Source organism: Mustela putorius, unplaced genomic scaffold (genome assembly GCF_011764305.1).
Source record: "Mustela putorius furo isolate JIRA1106 unplaced genomic scaffold, ASM1176430v1.1 tig00000224_pilon_pilon_pilon, whole genome shotgun sequence".
Classification (NCBI taxonomy): Eukaryota; Metazoa; Chordata; class Mammalia; order Carnivora; family Mustelidae; genus Mustela; species Mustela putorius.
Genome location: NW_025421321.1, coordinates 11909825 through 11935773, shown reverse-complemented (window position 1 = coordinate 11935773; position 25949 = coordinate 11909825). Strand labels below are relative to the sequence as shown.

Below are 25949 nucleotides of genomic sequence, written 5' to 3'. Positions count from 1 at the left end.
CCAGTTTGTCCCTGCGTGTGGTGTGTCTCCCAGGGAAGTCCTGTGTGTGTGTGTCCCCTGTGGGGGCAGGGCTTGTGAGAGGAGACAGGTGGACACAAGGCTGGGAGATCCCCTCAGGCCCCTCAAGTTCTCTGCCCTCTACTCATTCACTCCTGGACTTCCAAGCAAAATAATGTGGCAAATTAAAACAAACTTTAAGAAGATCTTTAGGACCTGAAGTAAAAGGGGAAAGGAAAATACTACTATGTAGGGTGCCTGTCCCACATGCTCGGGTGTGTTTGGGCTGTGACCATGTTCCCCTTCCTGATGGCACTATGAGCCAGCGAGGAATCCTCTTCCTGTGGGCAGGGAGACAAGGACTCCGGGTGGCTGCTACACTTTCTCAAGATTGCAGATTTAGGATTTGGCTGAAAAGCTGGAGTTTCTGTGTCAGGTGGTCCCTTTTGGAAACTGGCTTCTTCGTACGGGAGAACCGGAAGACACCAAGCATCACCCATACCGGTGGTTTTCAAAACTGAATGTCCACGGTAACCCCCTGAAAACATGATAAAACCCAGATTGCTGGGCTCACCCCAGAGTTTCTGATTCAGCTGGTCTGGAGTGGGGGGTGTTTGTGTATGTCAGAGTTAGCATTGTTATTAAGTTTCCAGGATGCTGATGCTGCTTGTCCAAGGACCACACTTTGAGAAACTGTGGTCTAATATTTTGTGTCTCAAACTGTACCGCTGGTGATACACAAGGTGGTTTTGAGTGATACAAAGACTGACCTTTTATTTTATTTATTTTTTAAAGATTTTATTTATTTATTTGACAGACAGAGATCACAAGTAGGCAGAGACACAGGCAGAGAGGAGGAAGCAGGCCCCCTGCCAAGCAGAGAGCCCGAAGTGAGGCTCGATCCCAGGACCCTGAGATCATGACCTGAGCCGAAGGCAGAGGATTAACCCACTGAGCCACCCAGGCACCCCAAAGACTGACCTTTTATAAGTACTTCTGTATTTAATGTCTACTGGCAAAAAAAAGAAAAAAATTCACACACCAAATCCATGATTCCAGGTGTTCTTGATTAAGATACGTCTATGAAAGTAAAAAAGAAGATGTAAAGAAAAGTGTTGGCTAAGTAAGACCATTGGTAGTGTGCAACTAGGGGCAGAACTTGTGACCATGGGATGCAGATGACAAGTCTGGGAGACGCTGTCCACACTGAAGGCCTGGTTTGTTGGAGGAGGACACCGTGTACAGCCCACGGAGGTGACCCCTTCCTTAGGCTACTTTGTGCCATGGCAGCACCCAAACTTGAATTGTCACCGAAGGCACTTGTGGCTCCCTGGCCTGTGAGCCCCTCCTGGTTCTTCTGAAGCTCTGGACAGACTGGGAAAGTCACTGTGACTCTGACTCTGTCCCTGGGGTCTTTGTCTCCACCCTCAGCCCTGCGATAAGGGTCTGTATTTATAATGTTGGTAGTTGGCACATCTTTGCTTTCTTCTCTGAAACCAGGAGTTCCCAGAAGGCAGGGACTTGGTCTGCCTGTTTGTCCTTTCATGGGTCCAGACCCCAAAGCTCCCAGGAATCTCTTCTGTGCATGAAAGATGCAGGAAGGGTGCCTGGAGCTTTCCTGGCTGCCACCTTTGGCTTTTCACCTCTCTGTGGTCTTCCATTTCTATAATTCCTGACCTGGCAGCCTCTGTTCTCTGCTGTGAGCTGAGATCCAGGGAACTCCCAGAGAAAGGAGAAGGGCAGGGCCCAAATATTTGCTGAGCGCCTGTGTACCAGTAGCTGTGCTGGTGCTGAGCTTCGGGAGCAAGACCGGAGCCCTGTGAGGGCACAGCAAGACACTGTGCCCTCTGAGTGCACGGTGCACGACGGTTTAGCCCGTAAGCGGAAAATGACCACACAAGGTCATGCTTTGAAAGAGGAATTAACAGGGTGCAAGAGGGACGTAGGCCAGAGGGGTGAGGGTGGGGAGGGGTCTGGGAGGGCTGCAGGGAGGAAGTGTTATTGGGAAGGCTTTCTGAGGTGGAGTGCAGAAGGGCTGTTTAAGGCAGTGGGGAGAGTCTGTGCCAAGAGTTGACAGAGGTGATATGGTGGGTTGTTCAAAAAGGACCTGAGTGGCAGGGGACGAGATGGGTGAGAGGCAAGAGGCAGACCCGCCAACCCTACGATGCCAAGATGAAGGCCTAGGCTGGATTCTGTGAGCGCTGGGGATGCTGACAAAGGGGCCAGCCTTGCCTGGGGCAGGGGGAGGGAGGGTGGAGGGCAGGGGATAATAGGTGACATTTGCATATTGGGCATACAGACCCCTCCAGGGGCCATGGAGCAGTGTTTCAGACCACAGGCCATAACCCACTAGTGGGCCGCAAGATCAGTTTAGTGGCTGCAACCAGCATTTAAAAAAAGAGAAACAGAGCAAGACATCAAATTGGAAGTACCAGAGGGGATTGCACACAGTAGAGCTAAGTAGTAGGTCAAGAAGCTTGCTTCTGTTTTATGTAAGGAAAGTATGTGCGTGCTGTATTACAGCTTAAATGTATTTTTTATTCTGGGTCATACTTTAAAAAGCTTGCAAGTTATTTCAGGGCCCAGAGGGCTGGCAGGGGTTGGGGGGAGTCAAGACTGGTCCTTGTGGTTATCCAGGCCCCCGGTGATGCAGGCTGGTCTAGGGCCCTGGTGATGGGCACTGAGAGGTATGGATGGACTCTAGCATTGACCAGGTGTACTGGGTGAAGATGGAGAATTTGAGGCTGATTCAAGTCAGAACGTCTGACAAGGGTTTTAGGGCAAATGATGTCTTGTTTGAAATACTCAATCTTGGTCTCCTTTTGGTGGTCAACTGGAAGCCAGGGTTCTAGGGGGCTGTGGGGGAGAGGGATCCTTCCTGTTCTTTGATCAACAACGTTCTGGGCTTCTAGGCTTCTAGGATCCTGATGTTATAGCTCTGACCTTTCATTCTAGTTGAGTGTTCTCAAGTAAAACTCAAATGGGCGGGCTCCTGCTTGTGTCTGCAGGTTTGATGACGATGTCTGTGGGAACTAGGCTGAGAATGACCCTGATTTTGCTGTCTTTCCCTTAGGAACATTGTGAAAGGGATGAGAGAGCTACGGGAGGTCCTACGCACCGTGGAGACAAAAGCAACTCAGAACTTCAAAGTGGTAACACGGCGAGGCCTTGGGGCTGGGTGCTGGCTGTGGCTGGCTTATATGGGGGCCACTTTCAGTGGGAAACTACCGAAGCACTAGCAGGCAGCCTCTGAATCAGGGATGACAATATGTTACATGCTTTTCCTCTCCCTGTCTGTGCTCATGGCAGACATTGTTAATCGATCTCCGCATTCTCTCCCACCAGCCCAAGGAAGCACCCTCAGCATCCTTATCACAGCACTGCACGGAGCCCCTAGCGTTAGATCAGAGTAAAAGTCTGATGTCATCCCTCCCTAGCAGGGTGGTAGGCTAACTCTTACAGATTCGTTTTTTTTGTTGGTATTTTTTTGTTTGTTTTTAAGATTTTATTTATTTATTGCACAGACAGAGATCACAAGTAGGCAGAGAGGCAGGCAGAAAGAGAGAAAGGGAAGCAGGCTCCCCTCTGAGCAGAGAGCCTGATGTGGGGCTCAATCTCAGGACCCTGGGATCATGACCTGAGCTGAAGGCAGAGGCTTTAACCCACTGAGCCACCCAGGCGCCCCAAGGGGTTGTTTATGAGCTTAATAAATAATCTGGACTCCTTTTCCTGCCCCAATTCAGGCCTACCTTCTTAGGCTTTAATTCAGCTCAAATCAGAGCCACAGCTGTTTCTCAGTCTAGAATTTGTGATTAAGGATCAAGAAGGAATCTGGTCGGGGCGCCTGGGTGGCTCAGTGGGTTAAACCACTGCCTTCGGCTCAGATCATGATCTCAGGGTCCTGGGATCGAGTCCCACATCGGGCTCTCTGCTCAGCAGGGGCCTGCTTCCCTTCCTCTCTCTCTGCCTGCCTCTCTGCCTACTTGTGATCTCTCTATGTCAAATAAATAAATAAAATTCTTAAAAAAAAAAAAAAAAAGAAGGAATCTGGTCAAGAGCGCTGGCTGTGCCAGTCACTTCGTGCTCTGTGAGGGTGTGCTGAATACTCAGAGCTGTGCTGGGCTCTGTGGGGCCAGAGGAGGAGACAAACCTTCTGTCTAGGAGAGGACAGAAGATTAAGTTGAAGCCATCAAAGGCCAATAGAAGGGGTGGGAGGGGCTCAGTGCTGGAAACAGAACAGGGGGCTCCTTGGCAATGGAGTGGAGTGATGGGCCTCCGAAAGGGCAGTGCATTGCAAGGCAGGCGGATTTGGCTGGGTGCTGGGTGTGGGGCATTCTGGGTCTGAGTTCCTCCCTTTCTGCCAGATGGCGGCCAAGCATTTGGCAGGGGTCCTGCTACATTCCTTGAGCGAGGAGTGCTACTGGAGCCCCCTGTCCCACCCGCTGCCCGAGTTCATGAGCAAGGAGGAGAACTCCTTCATCACACAGGCCCTGCGGAAACCTCACCTCTATGAAGGAGACAAGTAAGCTCGCTGGACCGTGCTCATCTCATGCCACACTTGGGGCTCTGATGTCCCCTCTCTCTGCCCTGTGCTTACCTCCAGCTGCCTCCCAGCTCACTCTCAGGCAGGCTCTTCAGTAGCCACAGGAGCCAAATAGACTAGGGAAGACAGTCTCCAGGATGGGGGTTGAGAGGAACATCCTAGAAGGCATCCAAAGGTCAAATTATTTGGAGGTTGCCTGCCTTCCTACTCGTCTGCATATACCTTCTCTCTTATTTGTTTAATAATTGACGAAGGGATCTGAACAGCTCTCCCTTGCTCCTTGCCCTGGCTGTGTCGTGCAGCCCTGGGTGCTGGAAGGGGCATGTCTTCCCCCAGAGCACCTGCAGTATTTCTGGCCCTGCCGGCCACTCTGGGGCTGGAGGAGGAGCTGCAGGTGGTGTTTGGTGTCTGTGAATTATGCAGGAGGGGGTCACCTTACCAGGGCTGCTTCTGACTCCAGGGCAGAAGGGCCGCGTGGCGGGCTGGCCGTGCTGCTTGGAGTGGCTTGTGCTGTAGCCGGGGCTGCCATTTGTGTTTTTCAGCCTCTACTGCCCAAAGGATAATATAGAGGAAGCCCTCCTGCTGCTCCTCATCAGTGAGTCCATGGTAAGCTCCAAGCCCTTCCTTTTCTGCCCTGGTGGGGTAGGGCTGCGGGGGCTTGGGCACAGGCCGCCAGGTCCTGGCCCAGCTCCTGGCCCAGCTCGGCCTACCACGGACATCCCTGAAGCAAGGGGTGGTCCAGGGAGTGGTGAGAAGGATGGCCTGGACTGGTCTGGGGGAGGGGGTTAGGGCTGTGCAGGAGCTGCAGAAGCCAGGGGTGGTGGCGTGCTGGGGAGGAGTCCAGGGCTGGGTCTCAGCCCTCTGACTGAGGGGCCCCTCGGAGCTTGGGAGCTGGAGACCGCCCTAGGTTGAGAACTAACTTTGTTAAATTGGCACATCCTGAGAGCAGTGTGTGGAAGTGGGAGTTTAAGAAACAAGCACCCACGAGCCAGGTTCCTAAAGAGATGGAACTGAATGTTCCCTTGAGTACCTGGACTATGAGTGCTTTGGTCAGTGGGTTTCCTCTATCTCCATGGGTCCATCAGCAGGTAGGCAGGAGGAGCTAGAACACCGGACTGGGGTGGGGAGAGCTCATAGCCTTCCTCAGCTCGGCTGGGGTACTTAAAGGTTTGTAGGGTCATGCAGGTGAGGGGCTAAGTGGTTACTCCAAGGAGAGGCATCTAACTGGTTCGCCTAAGGTGCAGATAGAAACGCCGAGCACCAGATTTGATCTTCATGGGAGAACAGTGCACTTCTCACAGAAAATGGGCCCTCGCTCTGATCATAGATGGAGCCCTGTTTTTTTTTTAAGATTTTATTTATTTATTAGAGAGAGTTGAGAGAGAGCATGAGAGGGGAGATCAGAGGGAGAAGCAGACTCCCTGCAGAGCTGGGAGCCCGATGTGGGACACAATCCAGGATCATGACCTGAGCTGAAGGCAGTGGCTTAACCAACTGAACCACTAGGTGCCCCTGAGCCCTGGTTTCTAATGATGTAATCTCACATAGACCTCCTCCTCCCCCGGACCCCCACACCTGAGCCATCTCCCCATCCACACCCTCAGATGACAAGGCACTGAAGCCTCCTGTCTCAGGAACCCCCCCCCCCGCCCCCGTGCTGAGGACAGGTGGGAGATAAAAAGGTGAAAACAGAAACATTCCTTCTGTCCTTTCTCTGCCAGATTCCAAGCCAATGATCTCATAGAGGGAGTCATTTTATGTTGAACCATATGAAAAATAACAATTTCATGTGTTTCAGTCTTGAACTAATATGTTCCCCATCTTAGAGATGAGAAGAGTAAGGTTCAGGACAGGTATCTGTCTTGGTCAAGGTCACATATTAATAATCCTCACAGCGGTGGTTCCAATCCCGTCTGCCTCCCTAGATAGCTTCCAAAAGCTCGGGCCATGGAGCCCAAGCCCTGGACCACAGGCTGATTCTGCCGCTTCTGAGCTATTCTGGTTCTCAGTTTGCTCATCTGTAAAAGGGCCAAGGGGGTAATTTTGAGGATCAAATGAAACGAGGCTCAGGGAGGGCTTTGCCAACAGAGACATGCCTATGGGCGTGAGACAGCAGGGGGGCTGAGGCTGGATTCTGCCTCCCCCAGCCATTTTTTGTGTCCTCTGTCTGATCTGGGTGCCCAGGAGCAGAGTTCAGATGCCTTTCCTTTAAATTACCTCCCCTACCCCTACCCCAAACTTTTAAGCTGCCCTCTTCCTATCTCAGAGTAGAGAATCTTCTTTTACTAAAAAGGTGGCCCACATTTGGAACAAAGATGAGTCTTCCTCAATATGCAGTTTCCCTCCTAGCAGCTCCTACCCTTTTCCCGGAGGCCGTGTGACTTGGTGGCTTGCCCCAAAAGCTTGGGGTGTGGGCCTGCTTGCCAGGCGGTGTCCTGGGAATTCCCTGTAGCCTGTTAAGCAGAGGAAATCGTGCACTGGGCTGGGAGGAGGCACTCCTCCAAGGCCTGCTGGTTTGTTTCCTCTTGCTCATACCCAGCCTGTCACACGTTTAGAAACTTCAGGACTTGAGGGGAGAACTTTGGCTTCTCTTCTACAGAGCTTTCCTCCTATGATCTGGATCTGGCCTCAGTGGCTCCGAGCTGTTTCTCAGAGTGACCAGATCTGGATTTGGCCTCGGTGGCTCCGAGTGTTTCTCAGAGTGACCAGACAGCCTCTGCCTTGTCTCTAGCTCCTGTTTCATGCCCTCCTTCCCTGCGGGTCCCATTTTCAGTCAGATCCCTGACCTGATCCCTTGGCCGGACCCTGAGGCTCAGCCTGGCCTCCAGGTACCTGCAGGGTTTTCCTCATCTCCCTTTGGTACTGCCTGGGTTTGGCGACGTTGATAGGGAGAAGCCTCTAGAACAGCAGCTGGCTACCTTGGCTGCTACTTAGCTTTGCCTAATACCTGCAGGATTCATTATGCTGCAGTAAAAGTCAGCCCAGGAGACGTAATCATCAACGCTGTCCACCACCAGGATCACCAGAGTAGCTGCTCTAAGAAAGGGAGTGTGAGGGTTTCCTGAGCATGTCAGCCCCTATTTTGTGGTCTGGAACTCAGGCAGTCCTGAGTGTGGGGCTGTTACCTTGGATGTGGTTTTTGTTATAGGCTAACTGGGCATGATTAGAATGAATAGGGAATGCCCCCCCCCCCATCTTTCAAGAGGTAAATAGAATCCTTACAAATGCTGTCACAGAAATGCAAGGTATGCAAGTGATAACTGGTTGAAGATTTGTGTTTTATTTTTTATTTATTTATTTATTTTTTTAAAGATTTTATTTATTTATTTGACAGAGAGAAATCACAAGTAGATGGAGAGACAGGCAGAGAGAGAGAGAGGGAAGCAGGCTCCCTGCTGAGCAGAGAGCCCGATGCGGGGCTCGATCCCAGGACCCTGAGATCATGACCTGAGCCGAAGGCAGCGGCTTAACCCACTGAGCCACCCAGGCGCCCGAAGATTTGTGTTTTAGACCTAGTTTGGGGACATGTTAAAATCGATCCATCCACCCACACATTTGCTTCTCCGTCCGTCCGTCCGTCCCATCTCATTTGAGCAGCTGTAGTGTGCCAGGCCGTACTTGACCCCGGAAATACAGTGATGAGTTCAATCCCTGTCCCCCATCCCAGATGGACTCCCATCTCCTGGTGATGGATCCAGGGACCAGGAGGAAATCCTGGTCCTTGTATCAGAATGAATCACCCAAGTCTGCTGAAGCCCAAGTGTATATTCTCGTTTTTAAGAGAACCCTGGATCAAACTAGTCTGATTTTCTCAAACAGTTGGAGAACCAGGAAGTACAGAAGTCTTGATCCTTTCAAAAATACTCATCTAGGCATAAAAATATATGTGGAGACAGACTGAACCTGTGGGTCTGTTTCATTCAGCTGGTGGAGAAGTTGCTGCTGGTGTCATGTGCTTGGGAACCAAAAGGTTCCCAAGGCCTAGTGCTGAGTGGGGAGGATGGGTAGCTTCTGGGGACTGGAGCCTACAGGTGAACTGTGTCAAATCCAGGGTCAGACCCAATAGTCTGAGCCTTGAATTCGCCATTCATAATCTGTGTGGCCTCCACAAGTTCTTCCCTCCCTGCTCCTTAGTTTTCTCATCTGTAAAACGAGGCTAATGAGGCCTTTCTTGTACAGACAAAGCCAGAAAATGAACACACAGATGCCTGGTATGTTATAGATGTTCAAGACAGGTTTGTTTTGTCCTGATAAATGCTGGCTTCTGATTCGGTCATTTTAGAGAACAGTAAGGCTCAGATTAGGTTGGGAGAAAAATTGGTTTGAGGATACCATTCTGTTTAAAAAAAAAAAAAAAAAGAAGAAGGAAAGTGCTTCTTGGGCTTGATTCCATCTGGGAGTCGCAGAGGAGCATGGATCCTTCCAGCGTCTGGCCCTTGGTTTGCTCTGCTGCAGGCAGCCATGGTAGGGGATCTGCTTGGGCATGCTGCCAGCTCCAAACGGGTGTCTCCGTAGGGTGGGAAAGCCTCTCGCCCTCGCTGGCAGGAAGAGCTGTGATGTCTGCTGCAGAAGCCTGACGCGGCAGGAGAGTGGGGGCCGGCGTGGGCCTGGCCAGGGCTCTGGGTGGATGGGCCCATCACCAGAGTATGTTACTTCTTGGCTCCGTGGACTGGCAGCTTGAGAGCCGTGGTAATTATGTCTGCTGGTGGGGGACGACAGCAGGAGCGGAACATGACGGTGCCCTCCAGGGAGGGGCAGGTGCCAGGCACAGACGCTGCCAGAGGACTCCTTTCGGGGTGTTTTTGTGGGGTGCCAGCTGCAGGCCCTGAGACTGGGTCCTTGGCCAAGGTGGAGCAGCTGTGGCTGAGAACAGGGTGGAGCAGGGCCCTGGAAACGTTGCCCAAGGGGCTTTTTCCCTGATTGGGAAGGTCTGGTTTGGTGTTTTGCTCTGGTTTCCCCATATGCAGAGCCATCCCAGGGCCTCTGATGGCATGGACGAGGCTATTGCACACTTCTTCAGAGGCCTCTGGGGGTTGAAGTCAGAATGTCTAGATTCTAATCTGGGTCCCATCTATCTGTGTGCCCTGGGGAAAGTCCCTGGGCCTCAGTCTTCTCATCTATGAAATAGGACAATGGTACATGAGGTCATCATGAGATGCCACTTGCAAAGTACTCTCTCACCCTGTTCTTGTCGGGGATTAGAAAGGAGAAACAGGGCTGGCTGGAAACAAAGGTCAGTGCTGTCTGAGGCCCTGCACTCAGCAGAGAGTCGGAACCAGGGCTGGCAGGGGGTGCCCATGAGGCAACAGAAGCTGTCCCGGACTGGCCCTTGGAGGTGCAGCCTTACCTCCTGGGGAACTTGCACAATTAGTTCACATTCTGAGCCTCAGTTTCCCATCGGCAAAGGGGACCTAGTGGTTTGCTCCTGCACCTCCCTGGGGTTACTGTGAGTCCGGATGAGATGTGAGGGGTGTGACCCTGAAAAGCTAATGTGTGGCAGTGGAAGGAGGACTGTTGGAGGAAGTGTTGCCTGCCTTGGCTTTCAGACGGGCTGGCCAGCCTGGGGACATGGCAATTCCGCTGCCAGTCCTCCCATAAGGCCCTAAGTTTGCTTTCTGGATCCTTCTCCCAAGACCAGATACGGGTCAAGCTGGCAATGATGAGCTGTTGGAGGAGGGGGGTCAGAGGTGCATGCTTTTGGAGGAGGCTTCCCTGGGTGGGGGCAGCCAGGGGGCCTGGGTTAGGAGCAGGTACAGCTCAGGACCCTGCCTGGGACAAAATGTGTGGTCCATACAAAGGTGAGTCATCCATAGAGGTGGCGGCAGAGATTATGCAGGGGGGAACAGGAGGAGAATATTCTTGGTGATTCCCAGAGGAGTGAGGTTGGTGCTGGTGAAAAGAATAGTCAGTGTCTATATCTCGCTGTATAGGTCATAGGCACATTCTTGTCTCTGTCTGCATTTGATCTGAAGGATTTCCTAGCGAGGCCGTTTGAATGGTGAAGGCAAAGAGTGGCTGGGACTAGTCCAGGGCAGGCTGAGCATTCAGGGAATTTGGGAGAGTCCTTGGCCTGAGGGTGGTAAGCCCAGGGGAGGAGGGAACAGGTTACCCAGGGCACGCAGGCGCAGGAGGTAACTGGAAGCCCCCAGCAGAGTGTCTGAGGCCCCACCCTGGGGGGGGGGGCACGCACGAATTATTCCTGCCCCTTCCCTGGCCACCACAGCTTTCTTCCTTCTGCCCCGCTTCCCTCACCCAGTGAGCCCCACCCCCGCCTCCCAACGCAGCCCTGCCCTGGAGCCATAGCAACCAGGACAGACTTCTGCTTTCGGTTTTCCTTTGTAGAACCTTGCTTCCCTTTTGACACAGGCGCCAGTTTCTGAGGACCCACCCCCCCAGGAGACCCTTTTTCTGCTGTCGGCCTACAGGGGAGGCCCAGTCCCCAGGCTGAGGACATGTTCAGTTTTGTTCCTGGTTTTCTGACTTCATCCTAAACCAGTGCTGGAAATCTACTCCTTCTGCGCCACACCCCTCCCATACCCCCCACACAGAGACACTGTTGTCCTAAAGGTCAAGTTTGAGGGCAAGAGGAGACCGGTTCCACACCAAGCCCAGAACTCTTGCTCAACATCACCCGTTCTACAAACATGGACCAAGGAAGGTGCTGTAGACAGTGAGACATGTCCCTGTCCCAGAACAAGGGAAACCTTGGGCATACAGGGGCTGGGGTGTGTGCCCCATGGTGGGAAAGGACAAAATGGGGGCAGCCTTGCCTGGTGGGATCAGTCAGGTTGACAAGTATCTGAGTTGAGTTGTGAGGAGCCCAGAGGCACGCAGGGTGACAGAGGGTACAGACAGTCCGTGGTGCTGAGAGGGTGCTGCGGGGAGTTCTGTGGGGCAGAGGGAGGACTGGGAGAGGTTGGGAGAGAACCTGGCCGGGTGGGCCAGGCCTCATGGCAGCCACAAGAGTTCGACCTTGTGCCTGGGCAGTTTGGAGGAGGTTGGGAGCTGGGGTCCACAGGAGTTACTCTTCAAGGACAGGCCAACCTGTGGGCATAGCTCGCTGCCCACCATCCCCAAAACAAGACTGGTCTGCATGGATAGCTTCCAGATCCTGCATGTGCCAAGCCAGGCTTCCCTCCATACCCCACAGAAGAGCCCCCCCATCACCCCACTGCAGGCTGCCTGCGCTGCTCCCTTTCCATCAGGATCCCTCTCTTCCAGCAGATTTCTAGGTCAGAGTGCACTGAGCACAAATACTCCTTACTCCCGCTGCTGCTTCTGGGCCCCATGGCCCCATCCTCTCATTGCCTCCACCCTTGTCTTGGCTGCCTGGTGAGGCTGTCTCTCAGGGCCCCACCCTCTCTCGGGGCCCCACCCTCAGGGGCTGAGCTGGGGAGTTCTGGAGGGGAGGGTTGGAAGGGGAGGAGTGGGGAGGTACGTGGCCAGTCTTGTGTTCCTACTTCGCTTTGTCAAATAGCTCCTGCCAAGCCTCTCAGAATTTCTTCTCTTCCTGATGGTGCCTGTGTGGGTGGTTTTCTCTGGCGCTTTCCCTCTCTGCTCCTCTCCCCTTAACTCTTTGGGCTTCCTCACCGGCTCTTATTTGTCAGGCTGGTACCAGCCCTAATCCTTTCTGGGGATCTCCTGGCACCCTGCACCTTCTCCGTGGGCTGCTCCGTGTACATGGGGCTGGCAGCAGCCTCCACCTGCTATGGCTGGACGGGCACCCATCACGGCCTCCGGCCACTGGCCTGCCTTGCTGAAGTGCCCCCATGGATGAGTCACTTCTTGGGTCTTAGAGGCGTTTTGGCTTCCAGAAGCCTCTGGGCACGTACTTCAGGCCTGCACAACAGGATGCATTCAGAGCCTGCACTCTGAAGGCCACTGACTGGGTTTCTTCTGCCTTTATGGCTCCTCACCCATGGGGGCCTCAGCTCCTGACCTGGGGAAGGGCTTCATACTCCTGCCCAGAGGGAGGTTTTGAAGACCATCTCTCGACGGGAAGAGTAATGTGGATCTGACAGTGAGAAATTGGTTTTAAGGGCCAGCATCCCTTCTGTCCCAGCATCCTCAGGTCTGGGGTCCTATGTGGGCAAGTAGAAAACGAGTTCCAACACACAAAAGGGGGTTCAGCCTACTACAGAGGGCGAAGGATACTGGGAGTAGCCAGCAGGAGTATAGCCAACAGGAGCATCTGGTTGGAACCAAGCCTTGCTCCAGCAGATACAGCCCTCTCGGGGGTGTGTGTGTGTGTGTGTGTGTGTGGTCACAGAGCATTCCTAGCCTGGCCTCTGCCCTGGTGCTGCTCAACTCAGAGACCCCATGATTCATGCTGGTTACTCCCAGGCCGGAGTGTCTCCAGAGTATGGGTTTATAAGAGGGAGTGGGACCATGGGCCCCAAAGCAAGAGAGTCCCAAATCTCCAGTGGGGAGATTTCAAACTTGGTGATACAGAGCTTCCCACTTCAGAATGTACAGTCTCCTACTCCTTAAGTATATTTTCCCAGCACCCCCAGTCCCAGGGCCCAGCAGCTACCTGGCAGCTTTGAGCTGCTGAACTCCTGACTGCTAGGCACCAAGCACCTAGTGTTGGAGATTCCTTAGGGAGCTCTGAGAGGAGAGGTCTGTTGTCTGAAGAAATTGAGCATTGGGTCTGGGTTGAACACAGTGGTGATGGGAAGGAGGTATGGGGCTGGAAAGTCCTTATCAGAGGTGCTGATGGCACCAAGGGGCTACAGCCCACGAGTCAAGCAGCAGCAGCACAGCCCACCACCTGATCTAGACACTTCCAGATGTTACCTGAAGCTCTTTCTGTGCATGGACAGTTACAAGTTTCAAGGAACTGTTTCACAAAACTGTTCCGCTCTATCCTCAAAAATGCTAGGGTCTGAAAGACGAGGGTTGTGGGGCCCTTCTGGATGAGAGGAGACAGAAGTGACATGGCCCCAGAATGTTGGTGTGGACCTGGATGGGGTTCTGGGATGAGAAGCCTCAGACCATAGATCTGACTGTGAGCTGGTAGTTAGATCAGTTTTATACTTCCTGAAATACAGGCATTTCTCTGGCGGTTGTACTTAGGGGTCAAGGGTCATCTTACCTTCCTGACTCTATTCTTATTATCCTATACCGGAGAGCGACAAAGCAGGAGTGGTCAACACCGTCACCCTTGCATCTTTTCTGTAGGTTTGAGACTTTGTAGACTAACACACCGAAGAGCAGGGCCCCTCAGAACGGCTTCCTCACCCCATCCTCAGCTGTGGGTGGAGGTTTTCTCTCTTTCATGGGAGCCTTCATGGGGGTGGGGGCAGGGCCCTGGCTGATTTCGGGAGCGTGGCCTGGGTTAGCAGCGTAAGGGCGACAGTCCCTGGGACTCGGGGGCAGGCCGTTGCTTATTTTCTGTGCTTACTCTCTCCCCAACCATGTCCCCCCACAGGCTACTCGGGACGTGGTGCTGAGCCGGGCGCCAGAGCAGGAGGAGGACCGGGCGGCAAGCCTGCGGAACGCGGCAGCCATCTATGACCTCCTGAGTATCACACTGGGCAGGAGGGGCCAGTACGTCATGCTCTCCGAGGTAAGGTGACCCACACCCTCCCCAGAAGCCAGGTGGGGCCACCACTGGACCTCCCACATAGTCCCTTCCCCGTTCCACCAGGGGGGTACCGTCTCCTTGGGAGATAGGGCTGGGAACCATTCCATTGCTAGGGCTGGGAGAGCTGCGCTTCCCTGGCAGGATGAGTGGTTTGGGTTTGGGTGGTTTTACTAGCTTTTTAATGTGTTTTTCTTTCGAAAGAACACGTGGCATTGTATAAAGAAGCATGGGGGGAAATTATCCATCCCCCAGCTTCCCGCATGGATGACGCTGGTGTTTTGTGACTGCCTCTGCTGGCAGAGCTCTGAGCTGGGTATGTGTCAGGACCCCGGACCCCATCCCACCTGAGTTGGACAGAGCAACCCCATTCTATTGAGCAAAACCTGCTGGGGCAGCGCTCCCAGGGTGGTTCCTCTCTGGAGTGAAGGCAGGCAGCAAGCTGCCCCTCTCTCCGTTCCTCACAAGGCTAATGGTGTGCACGTATTTTAGAACTTTCAAATATGGGCTGGAATCAAGAGTGGCTCTGGGGCCCCTGTCTCCTTGCACAAGAGGCCCATTCCTGTAGTAGCTTCTCTTTCCACGAAGTTAGGAGGGCCCCTGAGGGAGCTGGTGACATTTGAGCCCCAGCCTGTGCCCAGCACCATGCAAGGTGCTTTTAGGTGCTACCTTCTTGAAGTGGTGTTCTCCTGAGTTTACCAGTGAGGAAGGCAAGGCCTGGAGAGGTGGTTTCCTGCCCTCGATGGTGGAAGGGGTACATCTGAGCCAGCTCGTGAACCCAGGGCATTGAGCTCTTAACATCCATGCTGTCTGGTCTCGGAAACTCACCTCTGCCCCCTACCCCGCCTGTCCGTGGCCACGTGGTGAATCCTGGCCTCACAGCCTGGCTTCTGCCTCCATCGTGTGGAAGTGCTTGTAGTATCTGCTAGATTTCACCAGGCTGTCCCTGATTTGGGGTTGTCCAGGATCGGACAGGCTGGTGGGGCAGTCTGTTTTCTCAGTGGTCATAGAGAACAGCAGAATGCAGAAAAGCCTTTCCATTTGGGCGGCTTTGCGGGCCAGCCCGCTCTGCCACTTACTGGCCCTGTGACTCTAGCAAGTCATTCAAACCTCACCGTTCTCATCTATGAAATGGGACTAATGGTAGAACCCACCTCCCAGGGTGGCTGGGAACCATGTGTAAGTTATTAACGCATGTGAAAAAAACAGAGTGGTACCATGCGCAACAATATTAATACTAGTAATTATTTTCATGGGATGCTGACATGTTAAAAACCCAGACCCAATTTCATTCCCTTTTCCCCAGCACCCTGTGAGGCAGTCACATATGAGGGAGGTAGGAACCAAGGGCCAGAGAGGGTAGGAGACTTGTGGAATGTCACACAGAATAATCTGTCCAGTGGCAGGGACAGGTGTTATGCCTGAAGTTTTCTTACAAAACCAAGTATGGGCCTCCTGCAGCCTCATATGGGAAGTGATCTGAGCAGTGATTGTCCTGGGGGATATTGGATCGCCGGGGGGTGGGAGGTGGGAGGACCTCTGGGGGGCTACTTGCTAACTGGCTCTCTCTCCTCAGTGCCTAGAGCGAGCCATGAAGTTTGCGTTTGAAGAATTTCACCTTTGGTACCAAGTGGCCCTCTCCATGGTGGCTTGTGGGAAGGTAAGACCCAGGGATCGTGTTGCGGGGGAGGGAGGTGGCATACCTGCCTTCGGGGCCTCTGCTCTCCTCCAGTCCCCTCCAGGGCTGGGCAGAGGGCTCCTTGGTGAGTCAGAAATGTTCTCCAGCATCGGATTTTCACCTCTGGGAGAGTGAGGGGCAGCAGAGGATCACACACTCAGATCCCCGTGTGAGTCTGGTGTCCACCTGGGAGTTACAGGTGCGCAGCTATGAGTCTGTGGATGCTTTTCTCCTAGCCCATGTGCACACCTGGGGCAACAGCGCACTTCCATGTGTGACTTGTTGAGTACCACTGCAGGCAACAGGCGTGGGGCATAGGTTCTGAGTGGGGATGCATTCATTTGGGCCGTAGCTCTCTTCCTGCCCGTCAGGTGTGGCATCAGGAAAGGACCTTCCCATGGAAGGACCTGCCGAGGACGAAAGGGTTGAAAGGTGGAGCAGTGGGGCAGTGCCCACAGGGAGTCTGGGGGGAGAACTGTGCCAGTGGATGTGGCTGGGACAGAGGCAAGGGGAGCTCTCTCTGCCCCGCACAAGGGGTCTGACTTTATCCCCAGTCACCAGGGCCGCCTTTGCTCTCTACCCACCAAGCCCTGTTCCAGCACCCCCTGGTTTCTGCTCTGATGAGAATTACACTTACATAAGCCTCTATTTTCAGCAGTAACATGAAAGGAAAACCTTTCCAGAGCTGGGTGCTGAGGGTGTTAGAGCCGAGGATGCTACGAAGGCAGGAAAGAAGGTGGCAGGAACTTGCAAATCGTTCCAAGAGCTGTAAACACCCAGAGCCCTTTTGTTGGGCTGAGGGAATTCCTGCCCCCTCCCCCGCCCATCTGTGCCACCTGCCATTTCTAGCCCAGCAGCTCGGCTCAGAGGAGGGCCCTCCTTGGCTTGCCGGCACCTCCTCCACAAAGGTTAGGCAGGAAACAGGAAGAAGAGCAGTGCTGCCGCGGAATAGGTGGGAAGGAGCCAGGGAAGTAGAGTGAGAATCAAGTGGGGGGACCTCCTCCCCCCCAACCCCCAGTGGGCCTCTGTCTTCCCAAACCTCTTCCCCAGCACCACCATGTTGATCACCCCCCAAAACATCTTAAAGGCACAGACCTGGTCTATCCTGGCTCTTTGCTCAGCAGGGTCTTGCCAAGGCTCAGGGAGAGCTCAGGCTGCAGCTAGAGCAAGGCCTGAGGGAGGGGAGGAGGTGGGGCTCGGAACCTGGGCAGACAGCTCACAGCTGCATGTGACAGTGTCTTCCTGCCTTGGAGAAACAAAGAACCTCTGATCTTACAATAGCGAGAGTGTGGGCCAGGAGGAGAGGCCCAGGGCCAGGGCCGTGGTCCTTACCCTTCTTGGGTTGTGGGACCCTTTGAGATGCAAAGGAAAGCTGGGGAGCCCTCCTCTGAAGAAGGCTAGCTTTAATCTCTCAGAAGGTAGCTTTAATCTCTGACCCTGTGCCGGGAAATTCCCCAGTCTAGGGAGAAGGTGTTCTCCTGGGAGGGATGGGATCTTCGATGTCCCTCCTGAGAGGAGCCGGGCTCACAGAGTCCACACACAGTCCAGCACATCCCAGGCTCCAGGGAGCTGGTATCTTAGCCCGACTCCTTCACAGACCAGCAAGGTGGGCACAAGAATGGGCTTACAGGCAGGGTGTTGGGGTGATTAGTGAGTTCCTCACACGTGAGGCTCCACAGGCTGGAGACATGGAATTATACCCATGCCTGCCTTTGCTGCAGCAGGAGATTGTTCTGGAAGCACACTCCCTGCCCCCTCAGGAACCCTGCACACCAGCTCAGTCTGTCTAGTTGGCCCAGGCAGCCCTCCAGCAGAGTGGACAGAGCTGGGCTTTTGCTAAAGCCCAAGGTAGGAATCAAGGTTTTGTACCTGCACTCGTACCAAAGGTGTGGCTGGTGGACGTATACATGTTGGACACCTCAGCCTGCTGGAAGAAAAGACAAGGTCCATGACATGATTTAGGTCGCTCCTTCTCTTGGTCTCCTCAGCAGTCACATTGTCTGTGTTGCTAGGTAACCGCCATGACAAAAAAAAAAAAAAAAAGACACAAAACCCCAAGCTGCCTGCCCTTACTATAGTCCTCTGATGGCTCCTAAAAGAGCAATGCTGGGGCGCCTGGGTGGCTTAGTGGGTTAAAGCCTCTGCCTTTGGCTCAGATCATGATCCCAGGGTCCTGGGATGGAGCCCTGCATCGGGCATTCTGCTCAGCAGGGAGCCTGCTTCCCTTCCTCTCTCTGCCTGCCTCTCTGTCTACTTCTTGTGATCTCCGTCAAATAAACAAGATCTTAAAAAAAAAAAGAAAGAAAGAAAGAAAGAAAGAGCAATGCTTTGTGTCTGTGTGACATGAACATGGATGGTCAGGGTTGTAGAACCTCCATCTCAAGGACAGAGAAACTTCCACTCTGCAGAGGGCAGCAGCCAGGGAAGGAGGCCTAGGGGAGCCCGAAGCTTGCTGTAGTGTGTGGCTGGGGTTCCGTGGCCAGGGGTTGGGAGTGGCATTCACAGAAGTGGATCGCCTGGTGACTCCTTCAGGCCCCTCACGTGGGCCCCTTCCCCACAGCTCAGGCCTGGAATAGGACATCTGCGGTCGCCCACCTGTGCTGGGTCTCACACCCTCGCTTTCTGAGAGAGCATCGGGGGATGGTAGCTTTGGTCTTCTCCCCCTGGCCTTTCTGCAGGCACCTGATAGCCAAGAGCCATGGCCTCTTCCCTCTTCCTGCAGTGACCCCACAACCCCAGCCCAGCACCAGGCACAGAGCCAGCCCTTGGCTGAGACATCTCGAACAGGCCTGATATGCCTGAGCCCAGAGCCTCAGTCTGTGATATCTGGGCTGAGAAGAGCTTTTCTTTAGCTGGTGGGGAAGGGAGGGGTAGTTAGAGAAAGACTGGGCATCCATCTCTCTCTCTTCCAGTCTTTCACACTGAGTTTGAACTGATAAGCCTTCCAGAGACCCCATTGCCTCAGTGGTCCCCCTGGAGTTGCTGGGGAGGGTGAAAGCTAAGTAATGGTAAGGAAGCCTGGCTCACAGTAGGGCTTAGTACAGGGGAACTGTGCTCACACACATGCCCCTGCCTGCCTGGGGTGTCACATAAGTATGGAGTGTGCACACTTGGGGGGAGGGGTGTCCCTGTTGAGTTTCTTGGAAAAATGTTGAACGCAGTCAGAAGCCCTGAGTGGTATGCGTCTTGTGTGCGTGTGTGTGTGTGCGTGTGTGTGTGTCTGTCTGTCTGTCTAGCGGGGCGACCCAGGCTGCTTCTCCTGCCCTAGGAGTCACTGCAGAGGCAGAAAAGGGCAGTTACAAGCGTAGAGCCATGGATGGGTACTGTGCCTTAGAATAAACTACATAACTTTTCTGCCTTTCAGTTTCCTCATCTGTAAATAGGGACATGCTCACCTACCTCATAGGAAAGTTGTGAAATTTTAATTTATAAAGCACCTAGAGCAGGGGAAAGCAAACTTTCCGTACAGGGTCAGATAGTAGACGTTTTTGATTATGCAGGCCAAACAGTCTCTGTGGAACTCCGCTGTGTCATAAAAATAGCCGTAGGCAATACATACATGAATGGGCGTGGCTGAGTTCCAATAAAACTTTATTCACAGAAGAAGACAGAGGGCCACATTTGGCCTGTGGGCTGTGTTTTGCTGAGCTCTGACTTATAACTGTGTGGTGCATAGTAACATCTGAATAAGCGTTAGCTGGTGTTCTTTTTCTCCTTACTGTGACTGGTAGCATTACTGCCTGCCTGTGGATGGTTTCCCGTCCTGGCCTCTGTCCACATGTGGCCATCCTCAGTAGGTCCATTCTGGCTCTGTCTCTGTGACTTAGGCCCTGCAGCCTTGAGGGACCCCAGACTCCTGTCTGGAGGGTCTCTCTGCCTCTGCCAGCTCAGCTTCTCTCCTTCTCCTCTGCCAGCCATTATGCCCCCCTCATCTCCTGACCACGGCCCTGCCTCCCAGTTCTCTGGAGCTTCGGCCTCATCTTGTCACCTGTAAACCAAGGCTGTTGAACTCAGAAGTTTGAAAGAGCCCTTTTTTGCCCCTGAAATTTCTGTAGTTCACATCTGAATTCTTTTAGAAGCAATTCTACCTGTTGTTACCTGAACTTTTGTTACCTGGGCAAGGCTCACAGCCTCTATTCTCCAGATGTGGAATCTGGGGCCAGGGAGGGATTTGTCTGCCAGCATGGCCAGGGCTCCTCCCGCTGGGCCCTCTTCCTGCCTCCTAGGGGAAAAGGGGTGCAGAGCAAGGCCTGGTTATTTGGGAAAGCCCCCTGCTGTAGGCATGAGACCCCCAGTCTGTTGAGACCCAGGGCTGCCAGTGATGGTGTCACCTGCCCTTTCTTCTGCAGTCAGCCTACGCCGTGTCACTGCTGCAGGAGTGCATGAAGCTTCGACCCTCGGACCCCACCGTGCCCCTGATGGCCGCCAAGGTCTGCATTGGGTCCCTGCACTGGGTGAGTGAGCTGTGGGGGCAGGGACCTAGGCCCAGCGGCTCCTGCAGAAGGGCGGCAGGTGGGCATGAGATCAGGGCATGCACACCTTGCTGTATGTATAAGGGGTGGGGTGGGGGTTGTGTGGGGAGCTGTGAGGCAGGCAGGCCTGGAAGGAGGAATCGTCTGAGAAAACCAGCCTCCGTCTGTAGCAGTAGGTTCCCTGACTCAGGCTGGTATCAGGTTTATGGTTCAGTCTTGAGATGTGGTCTCCAGGGAACCAAATGTAAAGTCAAAAGTAGCAGGGGCCCCTGCCTGCCCAGTGGTGCGGTAGTGGGCAGGACTCAGAACATTTGGGCTGGCCGTCATTTGGACAGATGTTCACATTACTATGGGGGGCAGTGCTGTGTGGGCAGGACTAGAGGTGGCCTCTTTTCTTGGGCCCCTCATTCCTTGCGGCCTCAGCCTGCGGGCCCCTGCCCTGTGCTCAGCTGCCTGCCAAGGGCTCTGCCAAGGTGGCTGACTGGGCAGGTGCACCCTCTCCACATAGACCAGGTATTCGGCAGCTTGGCTCTGAGGCCCTCCCAGAAGCCAGCAGCACGGAGCCATGAAAGGCACTGGGCCTGGGGCCCTCTCCTCCTTAGGCTCCCCCGAGGGGCTGCTCTGAGCCTGCAGGGTCTTGGGGCGGAGCCTCTGCAAAGGTGTCTCCTCCTACTGGGAGCCTTCTTCCCAAGGGTCCCCGCTTCCTTGTGCCCACACCAGCCTCCTGAGGTCAGGGGCCCTCCTAGAACAAATGTATCCTCTCCTGCCTGTTTGCTGTCTGCCCTACCACCTCTCTTTTCTTCGGACGAAATAGCTCCCATTCCTCCATCAGCCCTTCAGGCCCATGTCTCCCCATGGGGAGCCACTCCCACACAGAGGCCTCCCCTGCCTGTTCTCCCAACTTCCCAAGCCCACCCTCTCTGTGGTTGGGTGCCCAGCTTGTTCCAGGCCCCAGGGGCCTACAGCAGCCTGTCCGCCTCCCACTGCCACTGGCCCCTCCTCAGGCATCCAGCCCTGGGAAGGGAGACTCCATGTTTGAAGCCTTCCTGCCAAGTCTCCCAGGGACCAGAAACTGGCCCCCACCCTCTCTGGGTCCCCACCTCGCTGCCCCGTGGGCCTTGTCCTCTCTTCACTACAAAGAGGACTGCCTCCCTAGTGTGAGGAGCAAGGGGGGAAGAGTACCTTCCCGTCTGTCTCCTGGTTCTCAGAATTCTGTAGCTGAGGCCTGCATGGCCGCTGTGGCCCCCCTCACTGTGAATGGCAGAGGAGGGGGAAGCATGGTGTCTGGCCCCAGGCTCAAAGAGTGTGGCTTCAGTGAGGGGAAATCTGGCAGAACCACCTCTATAGGCTCCAGGCATTAGGAAGTGGCTGCGGTGTGAGTTGGGTTAGAGTTTCCCTGCCTTACCTCCAGGTGGTCTTGGTATACAACCTTGCTGTGCCTTGGTTTCCTCATTCTTAAAATGGAGATGATAACAGTCTGTTCCTCAGATGTGGCATAAATGACATAAAGTATGTAGAAGGCTGGACGGGTCAGGAGATGCACAGAGGAGGAGGCCTTGGACTGTGGAGGGCTCAGGCCTGTGGTAGGTTCTTTCATCACTGCTTGCTTCCCCCACCCTGGGATTAGTGGGGAAACCCCTTACCCCTCACGTCTCTCCAGGGGACCTGTTGGCACCCTGCATCTTACAGGTGGGGAGCTGTGGGGATGTGGGTGATATGCAGGTGTCAGCAGAGACACCCAGACCATTGCTCTGCAACAGAGGGCCGTGGCGGGAGCTAGGGGTCACAGAGACGGTGGGCTCGCTGACCCCTCGCTCATGCTCCTGAGTGTTCTTGGGGCTCCTCAGAGGAGCTTCACACCCATCACCTCACCAAGCTGGGGCTGGGATGGACCCCTGTCCTCCCCGAGGCCTCTAGCTCTGAGGTGGCTATGGGTGTCCACCCAGCCGGCAAGCGCCCTTGCCAGGAAGCCTAAATTTAGGCCTTCTCGCCGTGGAGGAGCTGTTTCCCTCAGCGACGTAATTACAGTCATTACATGCATTCAGATTACATGGTAATAAAATTAGGATCCAATCAGTCCAAATTGAAATCAGATGAGTTAGGAGCAAAGTCATCAATGACAACATAAATAGAAAAGCCCAAAAGGAAACTTAAACATGCAGACTTGTCATCAGAACTGGGGAGGACGGTGAGCTCTTTAACTTCAGCTGAGAAGCCTGCATGGCTTTGGAGGCTGGTTTGAGCCAGGATTGAAACTGGGTCCAGGCTCAAGCCAGGTCCTGCTGGAGGGGTGGGGGTGACTCCTGGCAGCCGTCCCTAACCTGGAACTCCCAGACCTCCCTGAAGCCCCTTTTTATACCTGCCTTGGACACCTAACACTTTACCTGGTAATCCCCTGTGTCTCTTAAGGGCAGATACTGTCTCTCTTCCTTGTTGAAACCCCAGCCCAGAGTCCACATCGGTGCTTATTGGATAGATCCTGCTGGCTGATGAGCATAGCCGCTCAGCAGCCGATTCTGCGTTCTGTGGTACTTCTCTTCCCAACTAGTCGGGGAGCTTCTTTACTTACCACATCTGCACCCTGAGCCCTTCTTCCCAGCAAAGAACCCTGCATGTGGGTAGATGTCTACTCATATCTTCTAGAATGACTCCCACCCCAGCTGGCTGGGAGGGATGGTGTGGGAAGTCTGCCTCTGGTTCAGTGGGTCTCACGTTCCCAAATTGGTGCTGGGCAGAGAGCAGACCGTGGGTAGCTAAAGGCAGCCTTTTTTGCCAAGGAGGCCAGAAGAGGGGCAGCCCAGCACTCTCTATTCCAGGGCCACGAGCAGGAAGAATGGGTCTGACCTCGACAGGCTGAAGGGTGCTGGTGTTTGGGATGGAGCACAGTTCCTGAAAGGCATCTGAGGCCACCTCTGCCTTTTGCCATCATAGTTCTTCTGGTTCCTAGCAGCCCCAGCAGGCCCAGCCATTGCCCAGCCAAGCTCCATGAGCAGGGGACAGAAATCTGGGGGGACAGCTTGGCCAAGGTTGCAGGAAGGGAAGCTGAAACTGGGACATCTGAAAAACAAGCTGCGCTGGGTGAAACCAGTCGGGGTGGCCATGTGCCCAGAGGTGGAGCACCTGCTGTCCCCACGTCCTGTCTGCGTGCCCAGAGCCAGTGTGGGACGCCCTAGGCTGAGCCTGGGTCTGAGAGAAAGATGGCCCTCAGGTCATGGTGCACCAGGCAGAGGGACCCAGGCAGTTACAGGCTGGCTGACATGGGGTGTGCTGCAAGGTGATTGCCCCCCAGGGCAGGTGTGGGGGCTGGTGGGAGAGCACTGGCCCCGAGGCTTAGCCTGAGGCTCCTCTAGGTAGGGAGGGGGCATCTGAGGCTCTGACCTAGGGATAGCAGTGCGTGGCAGCCTCCTGCCTTGATGTGGCTCATGTCTTGCCAAGGTCCCCAGCTGGTCATTTGGGGCAGGAAGAAAAGAATTGTAAATATTTCTTTTTAGTATTTCTCCAAACACAATTATTTAAAATGTATATAATTTTAAAAGTTGAGGCTTCCCTAGGAGGATAGGAGATGGGGGTGTGCATGTGTGCTGCATGTCACACACGAGAGGGGAGTTAGGAAACAGGAAAACAGGCCAGGCTCCTCTGGGAAAGGTCTGTGGTGTCTTTCAGCTTCTTTCCTGAGGGGAAGAAGTGTGGAAACGGCACAGGCTTTGGAGGCAGAGAGCATAGAGTTCAAATCCCTGCCTACCCAGTTAGCAGCTGTTTGACTTCAGGGAATAATTCACCCTCTCTGGGTCTCCTCTGTACCCCATAGGCAGTCACAAATACCCCATACAGGTGGCTCTGACACCAGAGCCAAGGAGCGTCGCTGCCTCGAACACGGCAGATACCTGCTGAGCAACAGTACCTTCAAAACACCAGGTTCTCAGAAGGGAGGTGCTTTTGTGTTTCTACCTTCCTTGTTCAGATCCAGGGGTGGCCAGAGCCAGGAAGACGAGTTGAGGGTTTATGAGGCAGGGAAGAAAGAATGCCAGCCACCATGCCACTGGATGTGGAAATGAGGAAACCTCGCCTTGTTCCTCTCAGGAAGGGAGAAGTGCGTTTTCAGTGGAGCAGTTAGCAATAGGCCCCGGGGCCCTGGAATGGCCTGAGAACCAGAGGTGCTGTTTCAACATGCTTAGCAGGCTCAGAAGGGAACTTTCTCCAATTCCCAGGAAGGGAGGAAGAGGCTGAAATACCACAGGAACAACCTCTTTGGCCCAGTGCAAGATGGATGAGGCCACCGAGCCAGAGGCCTGTCTGTGTAGGCACCAAATTGAACAGTCTGGAGAGCTGTCGGGACCTGTGAAGTCACGGGAACATGGCCCTTCTGGAAAACCAAAGTAAAGGGTCCAAACGTTAGAGTCTTCCTGCATCCTTCTCCCAAACGGTCAGAGAGGAAGAAAGGCGGAAACTGCCAAGGGCAGCCGTGACTTGGGCAGCTCAGAAGGATCCAGACGCAGGCTAAGGAGACCTGGGTTGGACACTCAGGCCTGTCACTCCCTTGCCAGGTGGCTTCGGACAAGTCCTCTAAGCTCCCTGTGCCCCAGAACCTTCAGCTGTGTGACACCTGTGCCATCAGGCTCTAAACTGCTCTAGTTTAGAGGAGGGGCATGGGGGCATGGAGGGTCTCTACCTGGACTTTGTGGCGAAGTGACAGGGCTGCTGTAGGTAAAAAAGATATTAAAAAGCAGTATATCACTGGAAGGAGAATGGTGGAAAAGAACTTTAAAAACCCATCCCTTTGGAGGTGTTTTGATGTGCAAGGAGGGCCCAGCACTGTAACCTGAGCAGAAGCCCCAACCTTAGCTCCACCAGCTGTTGACTTTCGAGGCCACCAGAGGAAGTGACTGGAGACTGGAATGGCTAAGTGAGGTAGTCCCGGGGGGCAGGATGATGGGGGCGGCTGGAGACCGGCGCTGGGCAGCTTGGTCAGCCGCTGGATTAGAGCTGTGGCTTTCACATTGGAAGTTGAGACCCATTCATGGGTTTTGGCTTAGAACTCCTTTTTTGTCTTTAAAGATTTTTTTTTTTTTAAGATTTTATTTATTTATTTGACAGAGAGAAATCACAAGTAGTCGGAGAGGCAGGCAGAGAGAGAGAGAGGGAAGCAGGTTCCCCGCCGAGCAGAGAGCCCGATGTGGGACTCGATCCCAGGACCCTGAGATCATGACCTGAGCCGAAGGCAGCGGCTTAACCCACTGAGCCACCCAGGCGCCCTAAAGATATATTTATTTAGAGGGGGAGGGGCAGAGAGAGAAAGAGGATTTCAAGCAGGCTCAATCTCCTGACCCTGAGATCATGACCTGAGCCACAATAAAGAGTCAGATGCTTAACCAACTGAGCCACCCAGGGTGCCCCTGCTTTCACTTTTTAAAGAGGGAGGGGGTGCATAGGGGCAGACAGAGAGGGAGAGAGCGAATCCCAAGCAGGCCCCACACCTAGCATGGAACAGAGCTTGATCCCGTGACCCCAAGATTATGACCTGAGTCGGATGCTCAATTAACTGAGCCACCCGGGCACCCCTTTTGCACTTTTTTTTTTTTCTTAAAGATTTTATTTATTTATTTGACAGAGATCACAAGCAGGCAGAGAGGCAGCCAGAGAGAGAAGAGGAAGCAGGCTCCCTGCTGAGCAGAGAGC

At 54.0% G+C, this 25949-nt stretch overlaps 1 protein-coding gene across 5 annotated transcripts in view; it reads left to right on the top strand.

The window, feature by feature from the left end:
* The window catches only part of TTC7A (tetratricopeptide repeat domain 7A), a 114324-nt gene that overhangs the window by 40350 nt on the left and 48025 nt on the right, over positions 1 to 25949 (top strand). For 4 of the 5 annotated variants that reach the window (XM_004753007.2, XM_045077729.1, XM_045077732.1 and 1 more), the window contains 6 exons: positions 3071 to 3149; positions 4362 to 4519; positions 5083 to 5146; positions 13971 to 14108; positions 15700 to 15783; positions 20151 to 20255. In XM_004753007.2, the coding sequence (XP_004753064.1) occupies positions 3071 to 3149; positions 4362 to 4519; positions 5083 to 5146; positions 13971 to 14108; positions 15700 to 15783; positions 20151 to 20255 (628 nt within the window). The remainder of the gene's footprint in view (positions 1 to 3070; positions 3150 to 4361; positions 4520 to 5082; positions 5147 to 13970; positions 14109 to 15699; positions 15784 to 20150; positions 20256 to 25949) is intronic. The other variant, XM_045077730.1, reaches the window with a different exon arrangement.